We start from the raw sequence: 23469 nt of genomic DNA, 5'->3' as shown, positions 1-23469 counted from the left end.
ATAGAAAACAAACAAAATGTGTTTATAAACAAACCATCACCGATCTACTTCAACATAATTCCACTCCCCTCCGCTTGATGTCACTAAAACTCAATGTTTATGTCCCGATCGCTTCATGACCATGACCACATTTCCGGTTCAGAAAAGGTCTTATTCCCGCTGTAAACACATCGCTCTGGGTGGTGCTGTGCCTGACAGTTATAAATAATTAAAAACAACACATTTTTCATTTCAGTATTTTTACATATAGTTTATCGCTAAGAATGAAGAAGTTTTTCGAGGACATCAAGAAGGATATAAAGTTCAAGTCAGCTGGGCCAGGAAAGAAACTTACAGAAGACTCGAGGTAAAAGATCAGATATGGATATGATATCTGTCAACAGCTCTGAACCACACTTATCATGAGTTGATATCATCAGATTACGATGATGCATCGAATAACAAGGTTTCTTATTATAGATAATAACTGTTTTACATAATTCTGTATAGAGCAAGCTGTTTTTTACACATAAAATCTATAGTAATGTATAACAGAAATATGTATGGATTTGTACCTGTCTGACTGCATTTCTAACATGATCATATCTGGAGATGGTGGGTTAGGAAACAGCATGTGCTAAATGCATCAATGCTTGAGTAGGTTTGGATCCGACCTATGAGTTTAACCTTATCGCTATAATTACTCATAGGATAACAGGCTTAGTAAAGGTCACGTGGGAGTGATTTACACCTTAACACTGCTGCTTTAGTGATGTTTTTGGTTACAACAACCGTTTTAACCACAGAAATGAGAGGGTGTCACCTGGTGTTTCGTGCAGCTCTAGACCTGAAGCCTCTCAGGCTGCTCACAGTAAAGGAGCGTCCAGGAAAGCTCCCACTAAAGGCGCACAGATGGCAGGGGCCGCAGCCCTGGCCCGCATCGAGCAGCAGCACCGGCCGAAAGTGTTAACCTCACAGGACGCCATAAGGAATCAGGGTACATCAAGTGTATAACCACAGCTTTTCCACTCAGATGTCTATGGAAGCTTTTTGTCCGCCACGGAATAAAAAGGGAAATCCATCAATGTGGATCTAATGGGTGGAGGGATAGAGTTATGGTGTGGTTGGACCTTCTAGCTACACCCATTATGCCAAAATTACATCTAGGCTGTGTTCAAAATCACCCCCTATACCCTTATTCACTATTCCCCACAATACTCCTCTAAAATAGTTCACTTGAGGTAGTGAATTAAAACTAATGAGTGAATTCGGAGACTGAGTGCGCCGGAAGCGCTGCCGCTTTGCATAGTTTGTTTTTGATTAAACAATTTAATTATCAATTAAAAAGGAATTTATACCTGTGTGATATTACGCTGTAGCCACATTGGACCAGCGGTTTGAAAAATGGATGGATTGATGATTCAGCTGTGGGCGCCATCTTCTGGTCAGACGCGGGAATTCATTCAGTTCGAGACTCTCACAGTGCATTATGGGTATTCTCTAGCCATTGAGCGTACATCGGTTGTACACTCGTTATTGCGGTGCATTGTGGGATTGAATGAGTGCACTCGATAACGTCCACCATGGTTTCGGACACCACTACAAATGGCTGGGTGTAGGGGGGGATTTCGGACACAGCGAGTAAATTATCTTTTTTTTATTCCGAGTTTATATCTCACAATTCTTAGAAAAAAAGTCAGATTTGCGCATTTTAAACTTGAAATTGACCAACTGACGCTGGTAGGTCACGTGATAATAACAACATGGCGTATGTAGTACATCCAAATTTAATTCATACTACACACATTTATACTACACAGGACATACTTTTTTAACAATCGCAAAGTAAACTCAAGTTCATATAGCACCTACTCAGTATATGATTTCGGACGCAACATAGGCTATATCTTGCAAATCTTCTACATCTTTTTCTCCGAATTGTGAGATGTAAACAGCTGAAGTTAGTTTTGAGTTATAAGTCTGAATTGTAAGCTAAAAAGTTGCAAGTACTTTTTTATATTGTATTCCATGGTGGAAACAAGCTTCCATAGAAATCTTAAAAACATTAATAAATCTCAAAGCATGAACAGCCACTCATTCTGTTATTGCATTTCAGTGAAGCGAGAACTTGACGCAGAGGCGGCTGCCGTAGCGGCCAGTCAGAAGAACACAGATATCGAGGCAAGTCCGATGGTTTTATTGGGTTTTGTTCGAATTTAGCTGGACAATATAAGTTTATGCTGCCACCTGTTGGCAGGGATCACATAAAAGTGAATGTTTTTGCAGACATATTTACTGAAAGTGTTGTTCCAAGATAATGGCTGCATCCAAAATCGCAAACTTCGCAACTATATAGCTGACGAAAAGAGAGTAGTATGTCCGAATGCACAGTATTCATAAAACAGTAGGCGAAAAATAACCGGATGACCTACTACTCTCTATGTTAATAGTATTTGGTCATGTGATCTAAACATTATGTAGAATAAACATTTTTGTGTGTACACATCATTTCCAGCACATATATTTTTTTATATCTGTATGTGTAAAACTTGTGAAAAGAGGCAAAAATATATTTAGTGGACCATGTAAATTCATTTTAAAATGATAATTTTTTTAATAGTTGCACGAAATAAAACCCCATTAAAATGAATTTACGTTTTCACATGGTTCCCAACCCGTATGATTACCACTCATTGGTGGAATATAAATGTTGACATGTAAGAAACCAGGTTCAATTGTAATATCGTATAAATAAATTGAATGGTGACCGAAACTGTCAAGCTCCAAAATGACCAAATGTAGCATAAAAGTATCCTACAAAATCCTCAGTTCTCTATAATACATAATTATATGATTTCAGAAGAGTTGTAAGTTATTGTTCAGTGAAAATGTATCAAATGATGACAGAATTGTCATATTAGGTGACCTGTCCCTTTAAGATTCAACACTCTTTTCCTGACTGTGATCATTAATACCTTTTCCAGTCCTCCGGGGTTCCGCAGAAGGATCCGTCTTGTTTCTCAGTGGCGGGAGTTTTCTTCATCTGCCCTCTTACTGGAAAAACCTTAACAAAGACTGAAAGAGAGATGCACATCAAGGAAGCCATTCTTATGGTGAGATTATAAGACAATCTGCAAGACTTTACGAAATGACACGTGGATTTGACTAAAGGTGCTTCTTTTTCCACAGAGGTTCTCAGAGGATGTGATGGAGGCCTCCGTTATGATGATTCACACCTTTAATAAAGACAAAGAGAAAGTGAAGGCTGCCATTGACATCATTAGCAAGTGAGGACTGTTTAGTAGGACTATATTAACTTCCTACGACGTGTTTGTAAAATGTACAACTGAAATCCAATGACAGGTACATCGAAAACATCTGCAAGAATCCGACTGAGGAGAAGTATCGGAAGATCAAAGTTAGCAACAAGGTGTTTCAGGTATGATCGTTTTCAGCCAGGATAGAGAAAACTGAATTTATGAAGCGAATTCACTCACATCTTGTTGTTTCACTCGTGAAGGAGAAGGTCAGTGTGATTGAAGGATCTCGCGAGTATCTTCAGGCCCTGGGATTTGAAAGCACCGCGCTGCCGGTGGACGGCGAAGGTAATGCCATTATATTTCAAAGACAAACGTGTAATTTCTTTAACGCTGAGCCCTCACACATCTCCATCCCTGAATAACATATCTCAGATAGGACTGAGGAGTACCTGGTGTTGCCGCCGCAGGAACCGGACGCTCTGGAGCAGATAAAGGTGGACTTGGAGCTGCTGCAGAAGGGCGAGCCAATCAGAGCCAAGCTGGATCGCCAACCGCAGGTCTTCAGACCCTCGCAGAACGCCACAAACTTCGAGTTGCCCCCAGACTTCTACAATCTGACTGCAGAGGAGCTGAAGAAAGAAATGCAACTTAAGTAAAGAAATCAACAACTGTAGTGTTTGTGCTAAGCTGATGAAGAAAGACTCGTACCATGTTTTTATGATCTTCTTTCATCACAGGAATGAAATCGTGGAGAGGAACGCAATGCTGCGAACGAAAGCCATGCGTGAAAAAGATGAGCAGAGAGAGAGAAGAAAGTACAACTACGCCCTTCTGAGAGTGCGGTTACCGGATGGAAATATACTCCAGGGTTGGTAGTTATTCTTAATTAGAAGAGTCCATTGTCAATGCATGATTTAGCTTCTTGATTTAGTACTTGTTGTACAGCGTAACTCGCATTTAAACGCCCTGCAGGCACGTTCCTGGCATGGGAGAAAGTGACAGCGTTGTACCAGTTTGTGCGTGATTCGCTGGAGAACGGCTGGCAGCCCTTTGAGCTGGTGGTTCCCGGAGGACAAAAACTGAAGGACGACGAGGAGTTCGCTCTGAATGAGTGCAACCTGGTAGGTGCAGATCAAAGAACACTCTGCAAAGTTGAATTTACTAAACAATATTTGAGTCACACTTTTTGTTTTCACCTTCCAGGCCCCAGCGGCTCTGTTGATTTTCTCGTGGGACGCCGCGGTGCTATCAGACATCGCCGCCGCGGGAGGAAAGACTGACGTTCTGCTTAAAGCAGCATTATTAGAGAACATCAAGAGCATGAGCTGAAATTGAGTCTTGCTGTGTCTTCTTGTCCCGCCTGCGTTCTCTTGTGATTTTCTCTCCCGTCGTCCACAACCCCACAGGATTGGTTGAGTCCACAAGGTGGATTTATATGGTGCTAACAACAGGAGTTGTTTCCTGTCAGTGATGTATTATGGGAAGTGTTAGCACCTTAAGGGCCAATTTCTAAACATTCTGTCCTATTATAATGCATTGTTGCTTGAAGTAACATGACCAGTCATCATATGATAACGGAAGAAGCTCAGTTTGCGCACTGTGAAATGGTCTGCGAGTGGATCTGTTGCAATCTTAAGCACTTTTTAGCTATTGCTTAGAGAGAAATGTTGATTAATGTACCATAAAATCTCATTGTGTCAACGGTTTGAAATTGATCTAACATGAGCACCACCAAGTTCAGATTGTCTCTTGTTTTGAATTGAAGTTGTTTCCTGCTTAACAAAAATGAGACTACGCCTGAATGTTATAACGCAACTTAAATTAGACAAAAAGCTGTGGCCTGCAACAATGATCTACCTCCTAATAGAGATAAATGTCTGTTCAATGTCAAGTAATTGACTTGCATAATTAAGCCCAAGGTATACTTGTTTTCACACATGCAGCATGTTTGACGGTTTCCCCCCTAATTGTGTGTACTATGCGCTCCCTTTGCACATGCAATTTTTTGCAACGAGTTTGTCCTCAAGGTGCTGACATTGGCGACTATGTCACAGTTGACAAGAAACTCTTTTCGTAATTGACAAGCTTGTGTGAGGTTAAGATATGCGCAACTGTAGTTTAAATGTAAAGGATAACTATTTTCACTACAAACCAGTGTTTGTAAAAATGCAGTAGGCAATGGGCAAGTGGATACTTTGGGTGTTAGTGTAGATTATAACGCTCACTGATAGGGATGCACCGAAATGAAAATTCTCGGTCGAAACCGAGCATTCTGGATGCACTTGGCCGAAAATGACAACAACAAAAAAAATCTCATTTTAAATACATTTTTTTGTATAATTGTATTATTATACTTATAAATTAAATGCAATCATTTTACTGAATCTGAATTTAAAAACTACATGCCAATAAAATAACCACTTTAATTAAAAGTGACCCAAAAATTGGACAGAAAATGGCCTTATCTTAAAATATTAAATATCAATTTATTAGTCTTCATTCAGTTTATGCAACAGAATCAGATTTAACAGATTTTTTATTTTGACCAATTATCAAAATAATATAGTCCTATAAAGCTTTTGTTATCAGAGCAGATTACAGAGATAATTTTACCAGCGTTGCCCAGCAGGGCTATACCACACACACAATGTTACAGCACAGTATAGGGCTATTGCAAACAGAAACAAGTCTACTCCAGAGAAATTTCATGTCGGCACGTTACTTGAGCGGACTTTGCTTTTCTGGTGAGCGTGTTCAGTACATGAGTGGAGCGTTTGAGCCGTGAGCGGCCGAGCAAAGTGCGTAGCACACACACTGAACGGAGAGCGCGCAAGAGTAAAACCTGATTGCTGAACACGGAGGGGCTGGGCGGCACATTTTTGGTCATTTTCGGCCAAAAACCACAAATAAAGCCGTTTTCGGTGCATCCCTACTCACTGATTAAACCATGCTATATTGTAAAAACTGCTTGTATTTTGCACTCACAAATTTGTAGTTTAAATGTGTTCTGATGCTTTTGATGTGATGTATGAAATAAAATGCATTGTCAGAGATGAGTGTATATGAAAGAAATCAAATGGCTTGACTGCAGAAGTCTTGAAAATGTGTGGAAGGAAAATGTTGGTTAACAGCATATTAAAAAGTTGTTCGTTTTTAAATTATGCTTTATTTAAACAAGCTTTGTAGGAAACCCATTACAACTGCAAACTATGGTGCAGTTTATTCGAAACAATTAAGAAAATACTTTGCCAAAAGAAATGCCAACGCTGCTGCTTTTTTTCCGTGTTGGACGGCCTCCTACTATTTCAGCTTCTACACCATTTTTTCAAAAAAACAAAAAATAGTATTTACACCGCGTGTAGCAGCCTGAGCAACAAATGGCAAATGCTGTTTTTATACAAAGCCTCTTGGAAAAGAAAACAAGTGAAAGACTTCTGGTGGGGGGTAGAAGAATGAAATAAACAGAAATGGAATATAAAAGTGCAATATATTTCAATTGTCATTATTTTTGAAAGACATACACCAGTTCAAGTATTCAAAGAGGAAAAAAATAAACAATTTAAAACAATGTGGCTGAGCACTGAGCCCAGCAGACAGCATCAACCTCCCGATTGGTGTCAGAGCTGATGAATGTATCAGCCTTTCAAAAAGTGGGACTTCACCTATGAAGAAGAGCAGTACACCATCTAACAGACCTCCACTTAAAGAGGAGGAAAAAATTGATTCTTTCTTGGGACCTTTAATACTGTGTGATCCTTCGAACCATAGATCAGATTTTGAGCGCCTGGTTCACGTGCATGCAAACCCAACAGGAAGGAGTCAGATCTCAGGCGGTGGCTGGTGTGAGGCAGGGCAAGGCAAGAGCAGCAGTTTCGGATGCATTTGTGTCCATGGGCTCTGTGTTTCTCTCCGTTTGTGGTAAGGATGTGTTGGCGTCCTGTTCCGAGGATCCTATTACGAAGAAAACATTTTTCAAGCTTGTTCTGGCAGATTTATCTTTGTTGTCAAGCTTTAGTAGAGACGCATACTAACCAGATTGCTCCCCAATGATGACGCAATCATCGTCTTCATCATCCTCAGTGTCCGCCTGGAAGCCATCGGTCTCCATAGCCTCAGTCTAAAGAATAAACCAAAGTTAGAGAGGTCTTAGTCTCGCGTAGCCAGACCTTCAGACTGACGGCTGAAGGTCTGGAATTCATAGCAGCTTTCTTTGGCCAAGGCCCGCCCATAAGGCCGTTTGACCGACATGTCAAACAACCAATTACAGTTCGTTTCGTTCAGCGTCACGTTTCGGGGCGTGGAAATGTCCCCACAACAACAGACCGGCGTGCAACAAGTCAGTCAGCATAGAAAATCAAAGAAGGAGAAGAAAACAAGCAGTAAGTCATTGATCTGTTCGTGCACGTATAACCTCGCATACTTTTGAGAATCCTACGTTTAGCTGATCTTGATAAATGCTCATTGTCACTCATGTAAACACAACAGTTTTTCTTCCGCAATCACACGTCTGCGCTTTGTTTCCCGGCGGACCGAAAATAAACGCGACACTCGCGCCCCCGGAAATCCGATAAAATTCAACCAATCAGATGACGACTTCGACATTCCTGAAGTGTTTCCAGTTAAGTGTACCATATGCATCAGACGTTTAGCCAACGTTCCGTGGGCGTGACGTCTGAGGCTGAGACTAGAGAGGTCTAAATTGCTATTACAAACAAAAACAAATTAGATAGAACAGCTATTGTTACAAAGTAAATATAAAATGTTTAGTGCAAATTTAAGCAGTTAAAAAAAAATCTAGACCAAGTGATCACTTACTGCTTTTTATTAAAGGGGGGGTACAATGGTGTTTCATGTATTCAGAGTTGTTTACAGTGTTAAAGAGATGGATTCTCATGCTAAACATGGCCAAAGTTTAAAAAAAATATTTTGGACGAATAACGGAGAATTTCTGTGCCGAAAATCTTACTTCCGGGTTGGTACAAGTTTCGGCTGTTTTTTTTTCGATCGTGGATCTAATGACGTAGACGAGAGTGGAACTCCTTATATGAGCATTTCTCTCGGAAAAGCGCGCCCGCGCACACGTTGACCAGAGGAGAGCGAGACCGCGCACATCAACGCGCTTCAACAGGAAATCATCGGCAGCGCTGCATAGGATTTGTTCAAGAATGTCTCCAAAAAAGTGTGTTTTTGGTAGTGAGGGAAAGCTTACCGTGTTCAGCTTCCCAAAGAACCCAGCGTTACAGGAACAGTGGATGCAGTTTGTTTTTCCGGGGCAGCAACGGAGTGTAGCAAGTGCGGTTGTGTGTTCTGGTCATTTCAGTAACGAATGTTTTATTAACAAGGCCCAGTTCGACGCCGGATTTGCAGATCGTCTAATGCTTAAGGATGGAGCAGTCCCAACGATAAAGGTTCACGGTCGTGCGTTGGAACCGCAGGCGGTGAGTAAAACTACTTCAAATGTCTGTGTGTTGTTAGCTATCGGCGCGTAAGCACCGCCCACATGGCACGCCTCCAGCTGCTCGTTTTTTTCTGGAAAGACTCGGTACAGCCTATCTTTCTTTTATAAATATAATAAAACTATAGACTTTTTGGAGATATGAAGGATGCAATACTACTCTATAGGTACTCAAGATTAACATGAGATTGACTGAAACTGAGTGTTTCACCCCCCCTTTAAATGAACACATGTAAATGTGTTCTGAAGTAGTGCAAAACAAGTACAGAGAGTGCATTCTACCATGATAAATTCAGCCATCAATAAAATGAATGGCAAGACTGTTGTAGGGTTCGCAGGTTCGGAAGTAGTCACAAAGTGCGTTATCTGAGAAAGCTTCTGTGACAGCTGTTCGCGAACTTTAAAATACAATTTCGGGAGCACATCCTGGGCAAAGTATTTACGGCAAGGCAAATTGTATCGAGGGTCGATTGTCTTTAGCAGACGTTTGAAGGCAGGTTTTTCCACGGTACTGACAGGCATCGTATCTTTGGCTATGTGAAACGTGACCGCCGATGTAATTTTTTCCCCACTTTTTATTATTTCTTGCATATGGCACACCGCAAGAGAATGAATCGACCGGCTTTATTTGTTTAGGGACGACAGGCCTACCAGATTTTTGGACGTTCGACGTGTTCTTTGGGAAAGTATGCTTGTATTTGAAACATTCACGATATTTTCTAATTTTACATCACTGTCAAAATGATTGCGATATTATTGCTAATATTCGATATATCGCCCAGCCCTAATTACAAATAGGTATAAATAGGATATTTACAGTACTATGCAAAAGTCTTAGGCACTTTAGTATTGTCACCAAAAAAAATCTTTTGCTGTAGTGTGTCAGTAGGAAATATCAGTTCGCATTTCCAAACATTGCTTTTGCCATTAATTGTAATAATCCAGTGAGATTTCTGTATGCACAAGGAGTCTGACAACAGCCGGTATGATCTGATCTCACCATCGAGTCTGTCTGTGATTACATGAAGAAATAGAAAAAACTGAGACAGGCTAAATCCTTAAGAACTGGGGCAACGTCTCCAAGACGCTTGAAGAAACCTTCCTGCGAAGCTACCTGAAAAACTATGTGCAAGTGTACCTGGACAAAAGCTGTTTTAATATTAATATTAAGGAAATGTGAACTGATATTTCCTACTGACATACTTTTGTGTGATTTTTTTTTTTGTGTGTGTAAAGACTACTACTTGCACAGTAGTATATATAATTGGTCTGTACCTGTTCAGAGTCGCCACATTTCTTCATATACTTCGTGATGGAGTGGCTGCTGGCACTTTTCCTCTTGTTGGAGGGTGTGGTGGAAGTGGACATGGTGGGTGAGTTGCCCTGTGAGCCGGTGGGCTCGTCGGGGGGGATCTGAGCCCCGGAGGTGAGGTAGGTCCACTGGCAGGGAACGGGCAAGGCCTCCTGAGAATGACGGGTCAGAACTTCCGCATGCACGTACCAGCAGCATCGTCTGTAAGTGGAGCGCTTTTCGTACACAGCGTTCTCTTTTATGATACGCCTGATGTGGATCCTATTGCCAAAAAAAAAAGGTCAATATCCTTAAAAATAAGTTGTGTGGCTTCATTTAAGCAACTTCTTAATATTCTGACACACCAGAGGAAGTCATTCTCAATGACATCATGTTTCCAGGCATTAGTCATACAGTTTACACAGAAATACATACTAAAATAGACACATTTTTTCAAAAGGAATATAACAATTGAGTGCTGAATGAGTCAAATGAGTCATAAAACCACAAAACAAGGTAGCATTTTAGCACTTGTGATTCCATCATAAGAAGTCAATAGCCACTTTTCCACCAACAAGCCAAACCATTCTCATTGGTTGCCAGATGGTGGGAAAGCAGCTAATGTGCGTTTTGAATGGGCTTTTGGATAAATGCCTGAAATATTATTCATTACTACACCACTCGTGATTTCTGTAAGCCTGTTCATGTCTTGAAAAAGGTGGTTGCTAAAAAGTGGCTAAATGGGACAATAATCTTCATGCCAAAAAAAAATCATCTACTTGCCTTGTGGTCTTTATAATCACACTCTTTCAAAGCTTTTTCTTCTGGCAATTGTATTTAGGCTTAAAATCATAAAAGTTAAGTTAATTTGAAAAAGATTTTCATGATGAACAAAACATGTAAAAACCATAAACTTTTGTTAGTCACAGAGCCAGATTATTTTCTGCAATAACCCAAAAGCCAATGGAAAAATCCTATTGGCTTTTTGTCAAAGGAACTAGGGTGATGCTAATTTCCTGGTTGGCCTACAAAATTACACAAACCCTGTGGTACTCCATGGAAATCTTTTTGCATAATGACTGATATTAAAGATACAGCTAGCTGGGTTACCTGGGTGGGACGCTGTCAATACAATTCAAAGAGCTTTCTGTGGGTGAGGATGTTTGCTGGCGGCAGATCTCTAGGAACTCGTTGATTATGACCTTACTGCTGTTCACATTCCCATGAAGCAAAGGCAGTAGCCGTGACAGCACTGAAGAAAAGTGAAAAACACATTAACAACCACTGGATAATTTAAATCACTCTCAGGAGAACCAGCAATGTGCAACTGTGTTAAGTAATGAAGGCAGTGTTTGTTCAGGTATGCATCTCTTGTAAGGGGATCATGAAAATTCAGGGTGCATCTATTTTTTTGGTGTGAATTTTCACTGGTGTTCTGCATGACTTTGCTGCACCTCTCATAGAATGAATATACCTTTAGGCTTGGCTTTGCATTAACAGCCACTTTCAGCTCAGTTAATACACAGTGTGCGCACTTCATGCAAGGATTGCATTTGCATTGTGACGATCTCTCACAGAAACAATGCTTGTAGAGACTCAGTTTAACAATATATAGATGATTCGATTTGAAAAAGATGGTCCAACAAATTAAGACACTGTAATGTTTAGTAAAGCAACATGGATAGCAGATGAGAAAACTTTAATATAATATAATATAAATATATCCCAAGTATTCAAAAGTTAAGCACACATTGTACTCACGTTTCTCGTTCCTCTGTTGGCGTGAGATGTCCTGTTCAGGGGTGCAGGGGTCGTCTTTAGGTAAAGGCTTCAGCATACAGACAGCGTACGGCTGCAGGAGGTCCAGCGGAGGCTGTTCCCCCTCCCACAGGCAGCCGCGCACCACCGCCTCCAACACCTTCACCCTCCCTTTAGACATCAGCTCAGTCTCCCATTCACGAGCCTTCATCCTCTGACGCACCTTCTGCTTCTCCGGATCTCTACCCTCCTGCAAGAGCAGACTGTTAGTGTCATGACGTGACTGAATGAGGCGATCGAAGGAGGGTGACGTTCAATGTACCTCGTCTTCAAGTGCTCCTTCCCCTTCTGACAGATAACCGTGGGGCACAAAGAACCCATCATCATCATCGTCATCATCTCCTCCTTCATCGTCATCATCCTGGAGGGAAAAGCAAGATTCAGGGTTCGTACACTTTTTCCAAGGTCAAAGGTCACTTTTCAAGCACTTTCCAGGTCCATTTTAAAGCTTTTTCCAGCACCTTACACTACCGTAAATCACATACCAATACATAGTTAAAATTATTATTTAGTGTTTTTATCACATCAAAAGAGATAAACAGCCAAATGTTTCATAATAGCAGAGGGCTGCACGATATTGAAGAAAAATGAGATATGCGATAACTCATTAAATAATGCGATATTCAATATGCGATACGATAATGCTTAAAGTGTGTCAAATTAACTTAAATTATCTTTAAAATGATATAACCTACACATACGTGTTTCACATTCTTTTTGTGATAAGAAAATATCCCTACAACTTCTGACAGTGAACATCAGTGTTCTGTAGCAGAAGTGTTATTTTAACACCACTGGGGTTTAGGGGTTCGGGTTATCCTACATTAGGTTTATTTAACAACAGAAACTGATTAATCAAATGTAAAAATAAACACTGCTTAGTTTTCACTGCATGAATTAAATATACTGATTCTTATTAAAGCTACAAAAGTTAACCTATTCAGCCAAAAGCAGTGAGTGATTTTCTTTGTCTTTTGTTCATGACCCGTTATTGCAAGCCGTTGCGATATGCAATTATGCATATTGTAATATATACATTTGCAATATTTCGATATATTGTGCAGCCCTAATATTTAAGCCAATCACAAGTTTTATTCTTCAAAATGTATCACTAAGTATATGAATAATATACTTTCATTATATTAATGTCCAAATATTGCTTATCAGATAATGTGATTTATAGGCTGTAAAACTGAATTAATTTCAAATATGAAGACTTAATATTTGAACAGAAATATTTGACAGGGCTTCCCGTTTTGGGACACATTCTTGATATAGACAAGGTCTGAACAATATCTGAGTGCACAGGCACCTGCCTGATAAATGTATTTCATTGCCAAGATGTCTTGGGCCAAGACATAACGTTAGCTAATACATTTACTGTAATAGAGCAGTGTAAATATTGCATAGGGCCGTCCTAAACCTTACAGTAACAGTATAATACTTATGACACTGACTGATTTCAGTTCAGCAATCAGCGACTGTTGTTATGCACTGGGCTAACGTTTGCAGGTTAATTTGCACGTTACAGTTCTGTAATTTTGGCAATGTTCACTGCATATTCCACAAATGAACATAACGGACATGCAATACTTACATTACATTATCACACCAAGTACTCTCAGTCACTAATGGCCCTTTCAGATAGGACGCGGACCGCGCTGCGCTATGAAATGAAACCGATATATTTCAATGGCTTGCGCCGCGCGACTCGATCCAAAGCGGAGTTCAGCGAGCTCGCGCGCACGCCGCGGTCAAAGTTAAAAATAGTTCAACTGTTGCCGCTGCGTGGCCAATAAAAACGGTGCATACAAACAACCGCGGATATCAAAATGAAAACTCCGCCTACTTTTGCTCTGGCCAGCGTAACGCAAATCAATCTGTATCTGATTCTGAAGGGCTACATTTTTTTCTCCATTTAATAAAGAACTATTTCGTCAGAAAGATATTTCTTGTGAAAGAAATACAGTTACAAATTCAAGCATTTTCAAGCATTTTATCCAAAATTCAAGCACTTTTCAAACCTTGAAAACACAACATCAAAATTCAAGCACTTTCAAGGATTTCAAGCACCCGTACGAACCCTGAAGATTAAAGTCACCACCATATTCAAACTGGCTAATTTTGGTGTGAATTTTCAGCATGGCTTCTGTAGTGGCTAATTTGTCACTATAGAAATGTAACAATAGTGATGTCGTTTCACTCACCCCCTCACTGTGTGACAGAGACTCTCCCGGCTCCTCCTCCTCCCACTCTTCATCACTGTCCACCTCATAATCCAGCAGCTCCTGATAAGCCAAAAACAAACAAAAAATCTAATTAACACCACTTCAGGTTACTATGAAAGCCCATTTCCTCCACATAAGAAAAATATATATATACATTGGTAAATAGTTATACCATGTCATAATTTATATAAAAAGTTTAAATTAACATACAACATAATGATCTGAAAAAAAATAAAAAAAAATAAATAAAAAAAAAGTAGAAAAATGCAAATATATATAATAATTATGGCACAAGTCACAATTATGACAAAAAGGCATAAAGGCATATATGATTTACCAAAATATGATCTTTCCCCTTACGTGGTGGAAATGGGCTACCATAGGTTATGGACATACAATATTTCCCATCTTAAGCTGTCAACTAGCCCATTCTTAAACTTCAAGTACCATAAGAGTGAGTTGGGGCATGCAGCCACATCTCTCAGCGGTGCAACGACTAAACTTCCTCCATAGTTAATGGCTCTACCAACTCAAAGTTTATTTCCGAATTACCTAAAATCAGAGGAAGCAGGGAGGTGAACCCTCTTCTTTGCATGCTGAAAAACTGCCAAGCCATTGTCCTGACTGGATCTCATCCAAACTTCTAAGCAAACAAGTAGCCAAATATAGCCACAGATTGTATCCATGGAAAAATTCCATGGACAAACCAAATTTCCTCCAATATTTTAGAGATATGACCTCTTTAAAACAGCACAGTGGATTTAAGGTGGCCTAAATGCAGCATTTCATTGACACAATCTTGCGTTTTTACCTTGTCCTGTCTCAGTGGGCAGCGCGGCGAGATGTGAGTGCTTTTTTTGCACCAGGTCCCCCAGTAAGCTGGACGATAGTTATCATGGAAGTGCAAGAGTTTCATGCGGCCGTAACGGTGGCGGTCAGGGACGCCATCTGCCTTTTGGCTTTCAGTAATGACCACACAATCTCTAATAACAGAGAACATGAAGGAACAAACAAAGAATAAGCCTTTCACATCACTCTAACAAAAACACCAGCTGGTTTTCTGCATGTATAAATGATGAGTACATAAGTATCTCGGCAGCGACTCAGTGTGGCTTTACCTTACTGCACTGTGACTGGGCCTGGTTGGACCTGATCTGCGAGGTTTGTGCCTTGTCCAGTCCTTTAGTCCATCTAGAGTGCAGTCAGGTTGGCCAAGATAACGGTCCAGCTCCTCTAGGACTGCGTCTTCACATTGTACTCGGGTCAGTGGTGCCAGAGACATGTGCGCTTTAATCTCAAAAGGAGCAAACTTCCCACAGGCAGATGCTAGAGTCTGAAACACACAACGTGTTTGGAGATTAAAACACTGGGAAAGATTTTTAGATTTGTTTTTGCTTGTTTGTGTGTGCGTCCTTTACATGCCCAACAAGGCCACGTTCTCAAAATATCTTATGTAGCATTTGTAAACGTTTTACACAAGAAGTTTGACACAAGAGGTATTCATTCTACACTGAATATTGTGACTCTTACCTTTGGTGCCAACTGGGTCTTGGACTTCTGTAGAAACCGTGTAATCTCAGCCTTCCCAGCTTTGATTCGCTGAAGAGATGCACAAACACAATGAGGACAATATGAAGCAATCAGCAATAAAGAAAACCTTAGATAGATAAAAACACTCACTTCTTTCTCTTCCTTCAACCGTTTTTCTTCCTCTTTCTTCCTTTTCTCTTCCAGTCTGGCCCTAAATGGATTAACACCAGAGTTTAATACTCACAGAAAACACCAGAACAACTACTATCGTGCTGCTGTACTGGGTCACTCACTCAATTTTCATTTGCCGCTGCTCTTCTTTAGCTCTTAGTTTCTCAGCCTTTTCTTTCTCCTCCCTCTCCTTTTTCTCCCGCCGCTCCTTTTCATCTTTCTCCTTCTTCTCTTTCTTCTCTCTCTCCTTCTCTTCCTTTAGCTTGCGGGCCTCCTCTTTCTTCCTCTCCTTGGCAGCTTTGGCCTCCTGTTTCTGGCGTTCTTTCTCATCCCTCTGCCGCTGCCTCTCCTCCTGCTCTTGGACACTCTGTGGGACAAAAGGACAATAAAGGGCTTTTCAAACGGAGTGCAAAATTCCACAGTGACAAGATTGTAAAAGGAAACAACCAATCCTTCTTGAACCCTTAACAGAGTGCAAACATTCACATTGAGGTATATTTTATTTATTTGCTTTTGGGGTAGAAAAAAACACGCCAAAATATCAGCTTTGGGCTTATGTACCCATGACCTGCATTCCAGACAGACGTCAAGCTGTTGACATTGTTGCCAAATTAAAAATAAAAAAAATAAAAAGAGCCATAGTGACAAAAAAAGTGTTTCTATATTAAATCCATCACCATATTGATTACAATAGCTGTAATATTTATTAAATGCAAAAGACTATTATAATTTTAATGTGTTGTATTCCTAGACACTAAAACTTTAAATGAGCATGTCTCTCAAGCTCACAAAGGATGTATTTATTTGATCAAAATACAGAGAAAACTACACAATAACATTTTTTAATGTTTTCTATTTATTTTAATTCATCTTAATTTATTTCTGTGATGGCAAAACGTTTTTTTTTTAGCATCATTTGTGTACCTAGCATTGAACTGAGTAATAGATAGCTTCAATTTTCATTCGACACATGGCAAAGTTTCTGAACTGGGGCCTAAAAAAAAAAAAGTTTGGTTCCGGTTGGTTGTCAGTTGAGGTCATGGGTCGGTAGGGAATATATATATTTTTTTTTTCAGTGGCAGCAAGAGATAGGTAGGAAATTATTATAATATTTTTAATTTTACTTTACAGTAGCGATGCATACTCTATTTTTTCATAACATAGCCTACCTATACTACATGTAGGCTACATGTACCTATACCACCTTGTGTGTCCCAGCATGTTACACACACACACGCTGATTTTAAATGCGTGTACTTTTTTCTCCTCCAAAAAACCAGACATCTCAAGCAATGTTTCATCTAATACCTTTAATAGTATTAACCTGAATACAAACGGGGGAAACATGGGTCTAAACACGGGTTTAAAACAATCACATGCAAACGTAAAAATATATGCATATTTTTAGGAACACATCTACAAAAATAAGCCTGTATTTCACGTTGATAAAATAACTTCAAATCCACATCAGTTTATTTGTGCCCACGCGCCACGCCCTCCCAGGATCTATAACGTTACCTAGGCTACTTTCACTTTTAAAAATTCATCATAACCGCACGCGCGATCTGCAGTCGTCGATGGATGCTGAGGAGTTGAAGAAAATAATAGCTAGTGGAGATTGTAAAGTTGTCGACAATACGTCATCAAAAGTCAAGTCCAGTGTGTGGGAGAAATTTGGAGTTATCTGAAGAAAATATTGTGAACGGCTTATTTGCTGCATGCATTTTCGTGTTGGATAGCCGCAAATGTGGAACTTCATCGCTGAGGAAGCACGCAGATAACTGGTAACAAAGCAGTTCTTTCGAACAGTATTTTTCAAATATAACACTGTTCAGTATGTGTGGTGTGCAGGGCGTGTTTGAACCCAAAATTGTCAGATGTAGGCTAGACGAAATTGCGTGCGTCTGTTCGATTGGTAAAATGTAAAGGCTACTCAGTTTTGTGGTAACGTTAGCCATGTTCTTCATGTACCGGCCTTTTGACAGCTTCGGCTTGTGTTAATTGTCGTGTAATAACTTCTGTATGACCTGGCGATAAACATTTTTGTAAGTGTGTCTATAATGTGATTGGCTAAATTTATTTTATTTCGGGTGCGGGTCGGGTGTCGGTTCTATTTTAAGCGGGTCTGGTGCGGATTTTAATTAGTGCTGCTGTCGGATAACGGGTCGGATGCGGTTTTAAGCACTGCGGGTGCGGATTTACAAAATCGGACCCGTGCAGGATTCTGTCTTGCATCCCAAGAATGCTATACAAAAACGGTGCTGTACAAAAACGTAAATTATAGTTCACCTCAAAGGTTTTTATTTGTGTATTTATTTAATTTGTATTATTTTTTCCCCAAGCTCATAAAATAAATTTGGGTCGCACATAAATTGACAGGGTCGGTCAGAAACCGGAACCAAACAAAAAAATGTTTTGGCCTGAGAACCATATTTAAAAGCATGATTGAATCCGATTGACAGTGATAACCGTAACAATGGACAGATCAAAACAATCTGATACTGTATGTCAAGTGATCTGTGCATTAGTATTGGAGTGTAAATGCAAAATATTAGACTGCCACTTTTTTTTATGTAACTTTGTTGTTCATTTTATGACTAACTTTTCAATCGGTCACTCATTGACTTTTTACATATAAATGTATAGATTTTTATATAAAATAGTTCTAAGCACTTGTTTTTTGCATTTATTTTGGATTTAAAGATGTTTCAATTCCATGGCACATGCTGTTTATATAGGACCAGATTAACATTACACTAAAATTGTGGGTTTCTAAATGTTGTAAAATGCAGGATTTTACCTTAAGGGAACGTCGCTTCGTTGTACTGGCAGCATTTATTTGTGATGTCTGCATAAAGAAAAGAGACTGATCAATAGGTTAAACTTTTAGCAAAAAAGGACAATAAAAATTGCTTCATGTCTACTCACGGAGGCAGGGGTGGTAGGAGCACTCTTGCTGGGCTCTGGTGAGCTCTCTATCACTGAGAGAGAGCTGGTGGATCCAGTAGACAACACAGACTCATTCCCAGGACTGACCTCAGTCTCCTGCTGCTCCTCTTCGTCCGACTCAGACTCCTGAGTTATGTCCAGCAGTGGAAGGGTGTCTTCATCCTCTTCCTCATCCTTTTCAGTCTCTTTATCTGTCAGTGGCGTGGTTGGTTCTGTAGATTTTGTGGTATCTTCCGCAGTTTTTGTCGTTTTTTCACTAAGGGGGCAGGTGGCAGCAACCGGAGGTGCAGGCTGGCTTTTGACGGCCTCATTTGAGTCTTCGGTGAGGTCGATGGTGGCTTCAGGGACAGAGCGGGCTGGGGAACGTTTCCGTCGGCTCATGAAGCAATCAAGTGGACCGCGGCCGTTTACCAGAGCCGGGCCACGGTGCATCGGGGAGGAGGAGCTGTCCATCTCATTTTCTCCATCAGATGCGCTTGGCTCAGAACACTTTGGAGCAACCGGACCTTTGGTTCTTTTGGGTTCACTGCATTCCTTGGGTTCTGGGTTGAGCCTTTTAAAAGGTAGACGTGCTGTAGGGAGGTAACATTGTTAGTTAAGGCTGGAATACACTAAACGACAGATTTTAAAACACTTGGCATTATACATTTGCCGGCTTTGTCAGAGAACAACTGGGTGTCGTACAATGTGAATGACTGAGGATCACGCACTACCAGATAGTGTTGTCAAAAGTACCGCTACTTCGGTACCAAGTCTGTACTGAAATATTTAAAACGTGACGATACCAGCATTTCTATAGTACCGGTGTACCCACTAATAGGCAGCTGCTTTCAGTTGCTTCAGTGTTTATCTAAACGCGGGGCTCCAGACTAACTTTTTTACTAGGAGCACTGTCTGTAGCCGATATATACAGTGTCTGTGTATATTAAACCGCAAAAAGACTATTTAAATATTAACCCTGCATGTTCTGCTGGTCTCTATGTGAATAAATGGCGCAGACGTGCGGTTTCATTCACCTCTCACACACACACACACACACACACACACACACTGAAGCACGAGTGACGCTCACGCTGTTTTCAGTCTCTGCTGCCTCACGATATGATGACATGATAAAATTCATCTCCAGAGCCACTTCATGAGCATTTTACCGTTTCATTTGAGAAAAACTATCGTCATATCATACACACACAGAAACTCAAAGGTCTTCACGGCAACCCATCAAAATAAAAGTTCGGTTTAACTTGAAGAAATTGACAGAAATAATTATATTAGGCTACTGTAGAGTAGATTTAGCTACGTCTCCATGTATTAAAAATACTACTACTAATGATAATAATAATGTGTGCATAGAAGGTTGCTTATTTTTCACTTGATTTTTTTTATAAGCAATATTTACGTTTAAACAGCATGTAGCCTTCAATGCTTATATGTATTATTTACTTATGATTACTGTCATAAATAATAAAGTAATTGAATTTAATTTAATTTTTTTTTCCAAATAGTTAAATAAAATAGAAAAATAGTTCCAACAGATTTTGCTGAGGTACCGAAATTGGTACCGAGAACCGTAAAATTTTAATGGTATCGGTACCGACTACTGGAATTTTGGTATCGTGACATCCCCACTACCAGACTTAAGTTGTTCCAACACAACAAAGTCAAAAACGTGCCTCATTGCAAGTAGATGCATGACAAATGAAAACAATGTGTTCTAAAATAAGCTAAAAAAATCATACATGTTTGATATCCACTGACTAGACAGAATCATAGTCTGAACTTCTCTGAAGTTATATTTATAATAAAAAAACAGACTTTTTTTCATAAACAGCCCAAAATCTGCAGACTGACTTTGACTTGGGACTCTGACTGTAAGTATTCCAGCATTTATGAGATTCAGAAACAAAAGAATGGCTTGAATATGTTACAATCAGATTTTTTTAAAATGCAATTTGTTAAATGCTATTAATTTGTATTGGGTTTAAAGACTTATTCTTAATATTTTCATAACGTATTCTATTTTACATTACGGATAACAATTTGCTCTACCTTTTTATCATCCTACAGTTAAAGTTAAACCACCATTAGAAAAGAAGAAAAAAAAAAAACAACTTAAACTTAAAAAAAGAGAAAACTCTTAAATTCCTCTGCCTTTATGGTACCGTTCATTTGTCATCGGAAGTGGGAAATTCCTAGTCCCTAGTACAAAGTTTTAACAGGAATGTCCCCTCAGAACAGAGTTGGGATTGAGAAACTCGGGGGAAGCAGAACAACCCCGACTTTAGAATCCAATATGGCTGCTCAGTTATTTGTCTGTCTCAAACACAGGGGGGCAGTTGTGGCCTAATGGTTAGAGTGTCAGATTGGTAACCAGGGTGCGGATTCGATCCTCAATACCGTCAGGAAATGATTGAGGTGCCATTGAGCAAGGCACCTAACCCCCAATCGCTCATCAGGCACCACAGCAAAAAATGGGTGCGGGTCCACGATGTGCAGTGTGTGTGTGCACTACCTTAGACGGGTTAAATGCAGAGGACAAATTCAGAGTCAGCCTTCACATGTCACTTTCTTCAGCGCAAAATACTGCTTTTTTGCATTTCCATTTAAAAATAGCAAGCACAACAAAGGTTTGCCTGGACGTGTCCATGTTAGTTTTCCGACCGGTGTACCGGACAACGGTCAACTCCGGTGTGACATCATTCCCAGCAATGACATCCCTCTTCCGAGGTAAATGGAACACAGAATACGTCCTGATGCGTTTTTAAAAGTTAGATCAACTTTAAAGAAAAGCTCTTGCATTTTCATTTTAACTTTCCAAAGACAGTAACACTATAAAAAAAAAATGTCAGTCACTTGACACTCTCTAAATTGTTGGATGTCCTGATATATTCTGATATATAGAAGTGAGCCAAATACAGTATCATTTCATGTCAAGTTCCCCAATCTAATCATATCTAATAGATTGGGTCCTCAAAGTATTACTAAACCATGTTTTTTGCTGGGTGGAGATGGTTTTACATTATTGACCAGAAATATCAACACTTGAGCTGTTTACCTTGAACAAGCTTCTTGCTGGTATTAGCTTTGCCCACACAATCCATGCCTGAAATATAAAGAGTGTGTTAAGGTCAAATCCTTCATCATAAATACTCCCAAGCCATAACAAAATAAAATGACATCACTCTGACGTAAACTTTGACATATTGTTAATATCAATACTTGAGGCAAAAATCAAAACTTGTTGTCAAAGCACGTCTCGTCATAACAAAGGTGATAGCTACGTCTGCATGCTAACTACCAGTTGACAGTCACATCCGAATTCATTTTAGAGGATAAATAGTAACTTTAATCTTTTCAATGCCGTAAAGTCCTCACATAAAACGCAGAACGCTTACAGGCTCTCGAAGTAACGACAAGCACGCGCTACACGTAAAATGTTTAGTTTTGATCTCCCGCCTTTCAGTGAATGATGGTTTGTACGTTAGGCCAGTTTGGGCAACTGAACCTGTGAATACGTGAAAAGTTCATCCATTAGCGCAAGACTGAGGAACAAAGAGCTGGATTGAGCTCAAAACAACATAAATGGGACGTGCTTCGACACACCACCACGAATACTGGAAAAAAATAAACATTATACGTGAGGAAAGTCACATTTTGTGTGTAGAAAGCTAGAATGTCAAATAACAAATCTGAGCCAATAGCTCACCTGCTAACATGCTAATTAAAGTTCTAAAACCCTCGACAACCCAAAATACTACCTGGAAAGTCATTAAAATTCTATTCTTATCGTCTGTCAGAGATACTGAGTTAGAATAAAATTGTTTTAGAATTAATTTCAGGTAATAAGTGGTGTTTTTATACTTTTCTGCTAGTAGTAGCCGTCTATGCCTTTATTTACCTAACTATTCCCGGTGTATAGACTCTATTCGTGCTTTAACCCAGTTTTATTTCACATTTAACATCAAACCTCTGCGTGGAGTGGAGGCCAAAGGCTCTTCAGCCGCGAGCATCACGACCACCATCCGCGCGCCTTTCAGCTCCGTGCGCTCGCGCGATCCTCTCACTAAAATCGTTAAACGGAAACGAGGAGCGCTTTTTTCGACTCCGTGCACAACTTCTTAAAGCTAGTCATCGACTCCACGTCTTTTCCAGTTGTAGCATTAACGTGTCAACTGTAAATTTGATGAGTTTCTGTAACTTTTAGAGTTGTAGAATCTGTTTTTTCGTGTGTAATCCTAGTCCCGTCGTTCCCGTATCATCCCCGGCTAGACTCCCTCGCGCTCCCCGCTCAGAATTGGCGGGAGCCTGTTGCAGGGATGAATCGCAGGCTGTGATTGGCCAGTGGCGTCCTACGTCAGATCAACAGGAGTCACGTTATTGGCTGTCACGGTCGGTCCCGCCTTGCAACACGTACAAAGAGCTGTGATTTGACAGTGAGTGTGATTCTCGTGTAGGATTGGTCAGATGAAAATAACCAGTCACAAAGTTATTCCGTGTGCAACTAACAAACTGCTTTGGCTAGATGTTTTGAGGGTTTTTGTTTAACGGAAAGCACTTTAAAGAATGGAAAAGTGTTTTTCTAAATAAAACTGTTGAGATCAAATGATTCCGTGTTTTTGAAGAGGCTTGACACATTTAAAGATTGATATTTGAACAGCATAAGTACAAACGTCAGTAAATCCGCAAATTATCTTGAGATCAAATTAAATTCCAAAGTACGAAAATGTTCACAAGTTTCTGCCAAAAATAACAGAAATGTGTCATATTTATTCATTGCCAGAAGGCAGG

The 23469-nt window shown here is 39.9% G+C and overlaps 2 protein-coding genes across 3 annotated transcripts; one reads left to right on the top strand and one right to left on the bottom strand.

Moving 5' to 3' along the window:
• The first annotated feature begins 106 nt into the window (after positions 1 to 106).
• ubxn6 (UBX domain protein 6) lies at positions 107 to 6729 on the top strand. Of its 2 annotated transcripts, none has more exons than XM_084116006.1 (11): positions 107 to 346; positions 786 to 976; positions 2096 to 2160; positions 2964 to 3092; positions 3169 to 3266; positions 3343 to 3418; positions 3500 to 3584; positions 3672 to 3891; positions 3977 to 4107; positions 4212 to 4360; positions 4443 to 6729. In XM_084116006.1, exons 1-11 carry the CDS (start codon positions 264 to 266, stop codon positions 4566 to 4568), a joined length of 1353 nt encoding a protein of 450 aa, XP_083972132.1. In that variant the 5' UTR covers positions 107 to 263; the 3' UTR covers positions 4569 to 6729. The 2 variants fall into 2 exon arrangements, with proteins under 2 accessions (XP_083972132.1, XP_083972133.1); XM_084116007.1 differs by having other exon boundaries at positions 131 to 346; positions 819 to 976.
• Positions 6708 to 22977, bottom strand: chaf1a (chromatin assembly factor 1, subunit A (p150)). Its single transcript, XM_084116005.1, has 16 exons — positions 22649 to 22977; positions 21737 to 21784; positions 18661 to 19253; positions 18533 to 18580; positions 15855 to 16099; positions 15712 to 15772; positions 15562 to 15630; positions 15150 to 15364; positions 14843 to 15014; positions 14011 to 14091; positions 12066 to 12164; positions 11747 to 11993; positions 11096 to 11237; positions 9970 to 10267; positions 7272 to 7356; positions 6708 to 7190 (listed from the first exon to the last, which is right to left on the bottom strand). Exons 1-16 carry the CDS (start codon positions 22701 to 22703, stop codon positions 7066 to 7068), a joined length of 2583 nt encoding a protein of 860 aa, XP_083972131.1. The 5' UTR covers positions 22704 to 22977; the 3' UTR covers positions 6708 to 7065.
• Positions 22978 to 23469: the final 492 nt, after the last annotated feature.

This window comes from Abramis brama, assembly GCF_963993115.1.
Source record: "Abramis brama genome assembly, chromosome: 6".
NCBI lineage: Eukaryota > Metazoa > Chordata > Actinopteri > Cypriniformes > Leuciscidae > Abramis > Abramis brama.
Note: the sequence above shows the minus strand (reverse complement) of the source record. Positions and strands in the feature narration are given on the sequence as shown.

Coding starts and splice junctions, on each gene's coding strand:
- ubxn6 (XM_084116006.1), top strand. CDS start 264: ATGAAGAAGTTTTTCGAGGACATCAAGAAGGATATAAAGTTCAAGTCA. Junction 3,419..3,499: donor TTAGCAACAAGGTGTTTCAG/GTATGATCGTTT, acceptor TCACTCGTGAAG/GAGAAGGTCAGTGTGATTGA. Junction 4,361..4,442: donor CTCTGAATGAGTGCAACCTG/GTAGGTGCAGAT, acceptor TTCACCTTCCAG/GCCCCAGCGGCTCTGTTGAT.
- chaf1a (XM_084116005.1), bottom strand. CDS start 22,703: ATGGTGGTCGTGATGCTCGCGGCTGAAGAGCCTTTGGCCTCCACTCCA. Junction 14,092..14,842: donor GCCCACTGAGACAGGACAAG/GTAAAAACGCAA, acceptor TTGGCTTATCAG/GAGCTGCTGGATTATGAGGT. Junction 12,165..14,010: donor CTCTGTCACACAGTGAGGGG/GTGAGTGAAACG, acceptor TTTTCCCTCCAG/GATGATGACGATGAAGGAGG.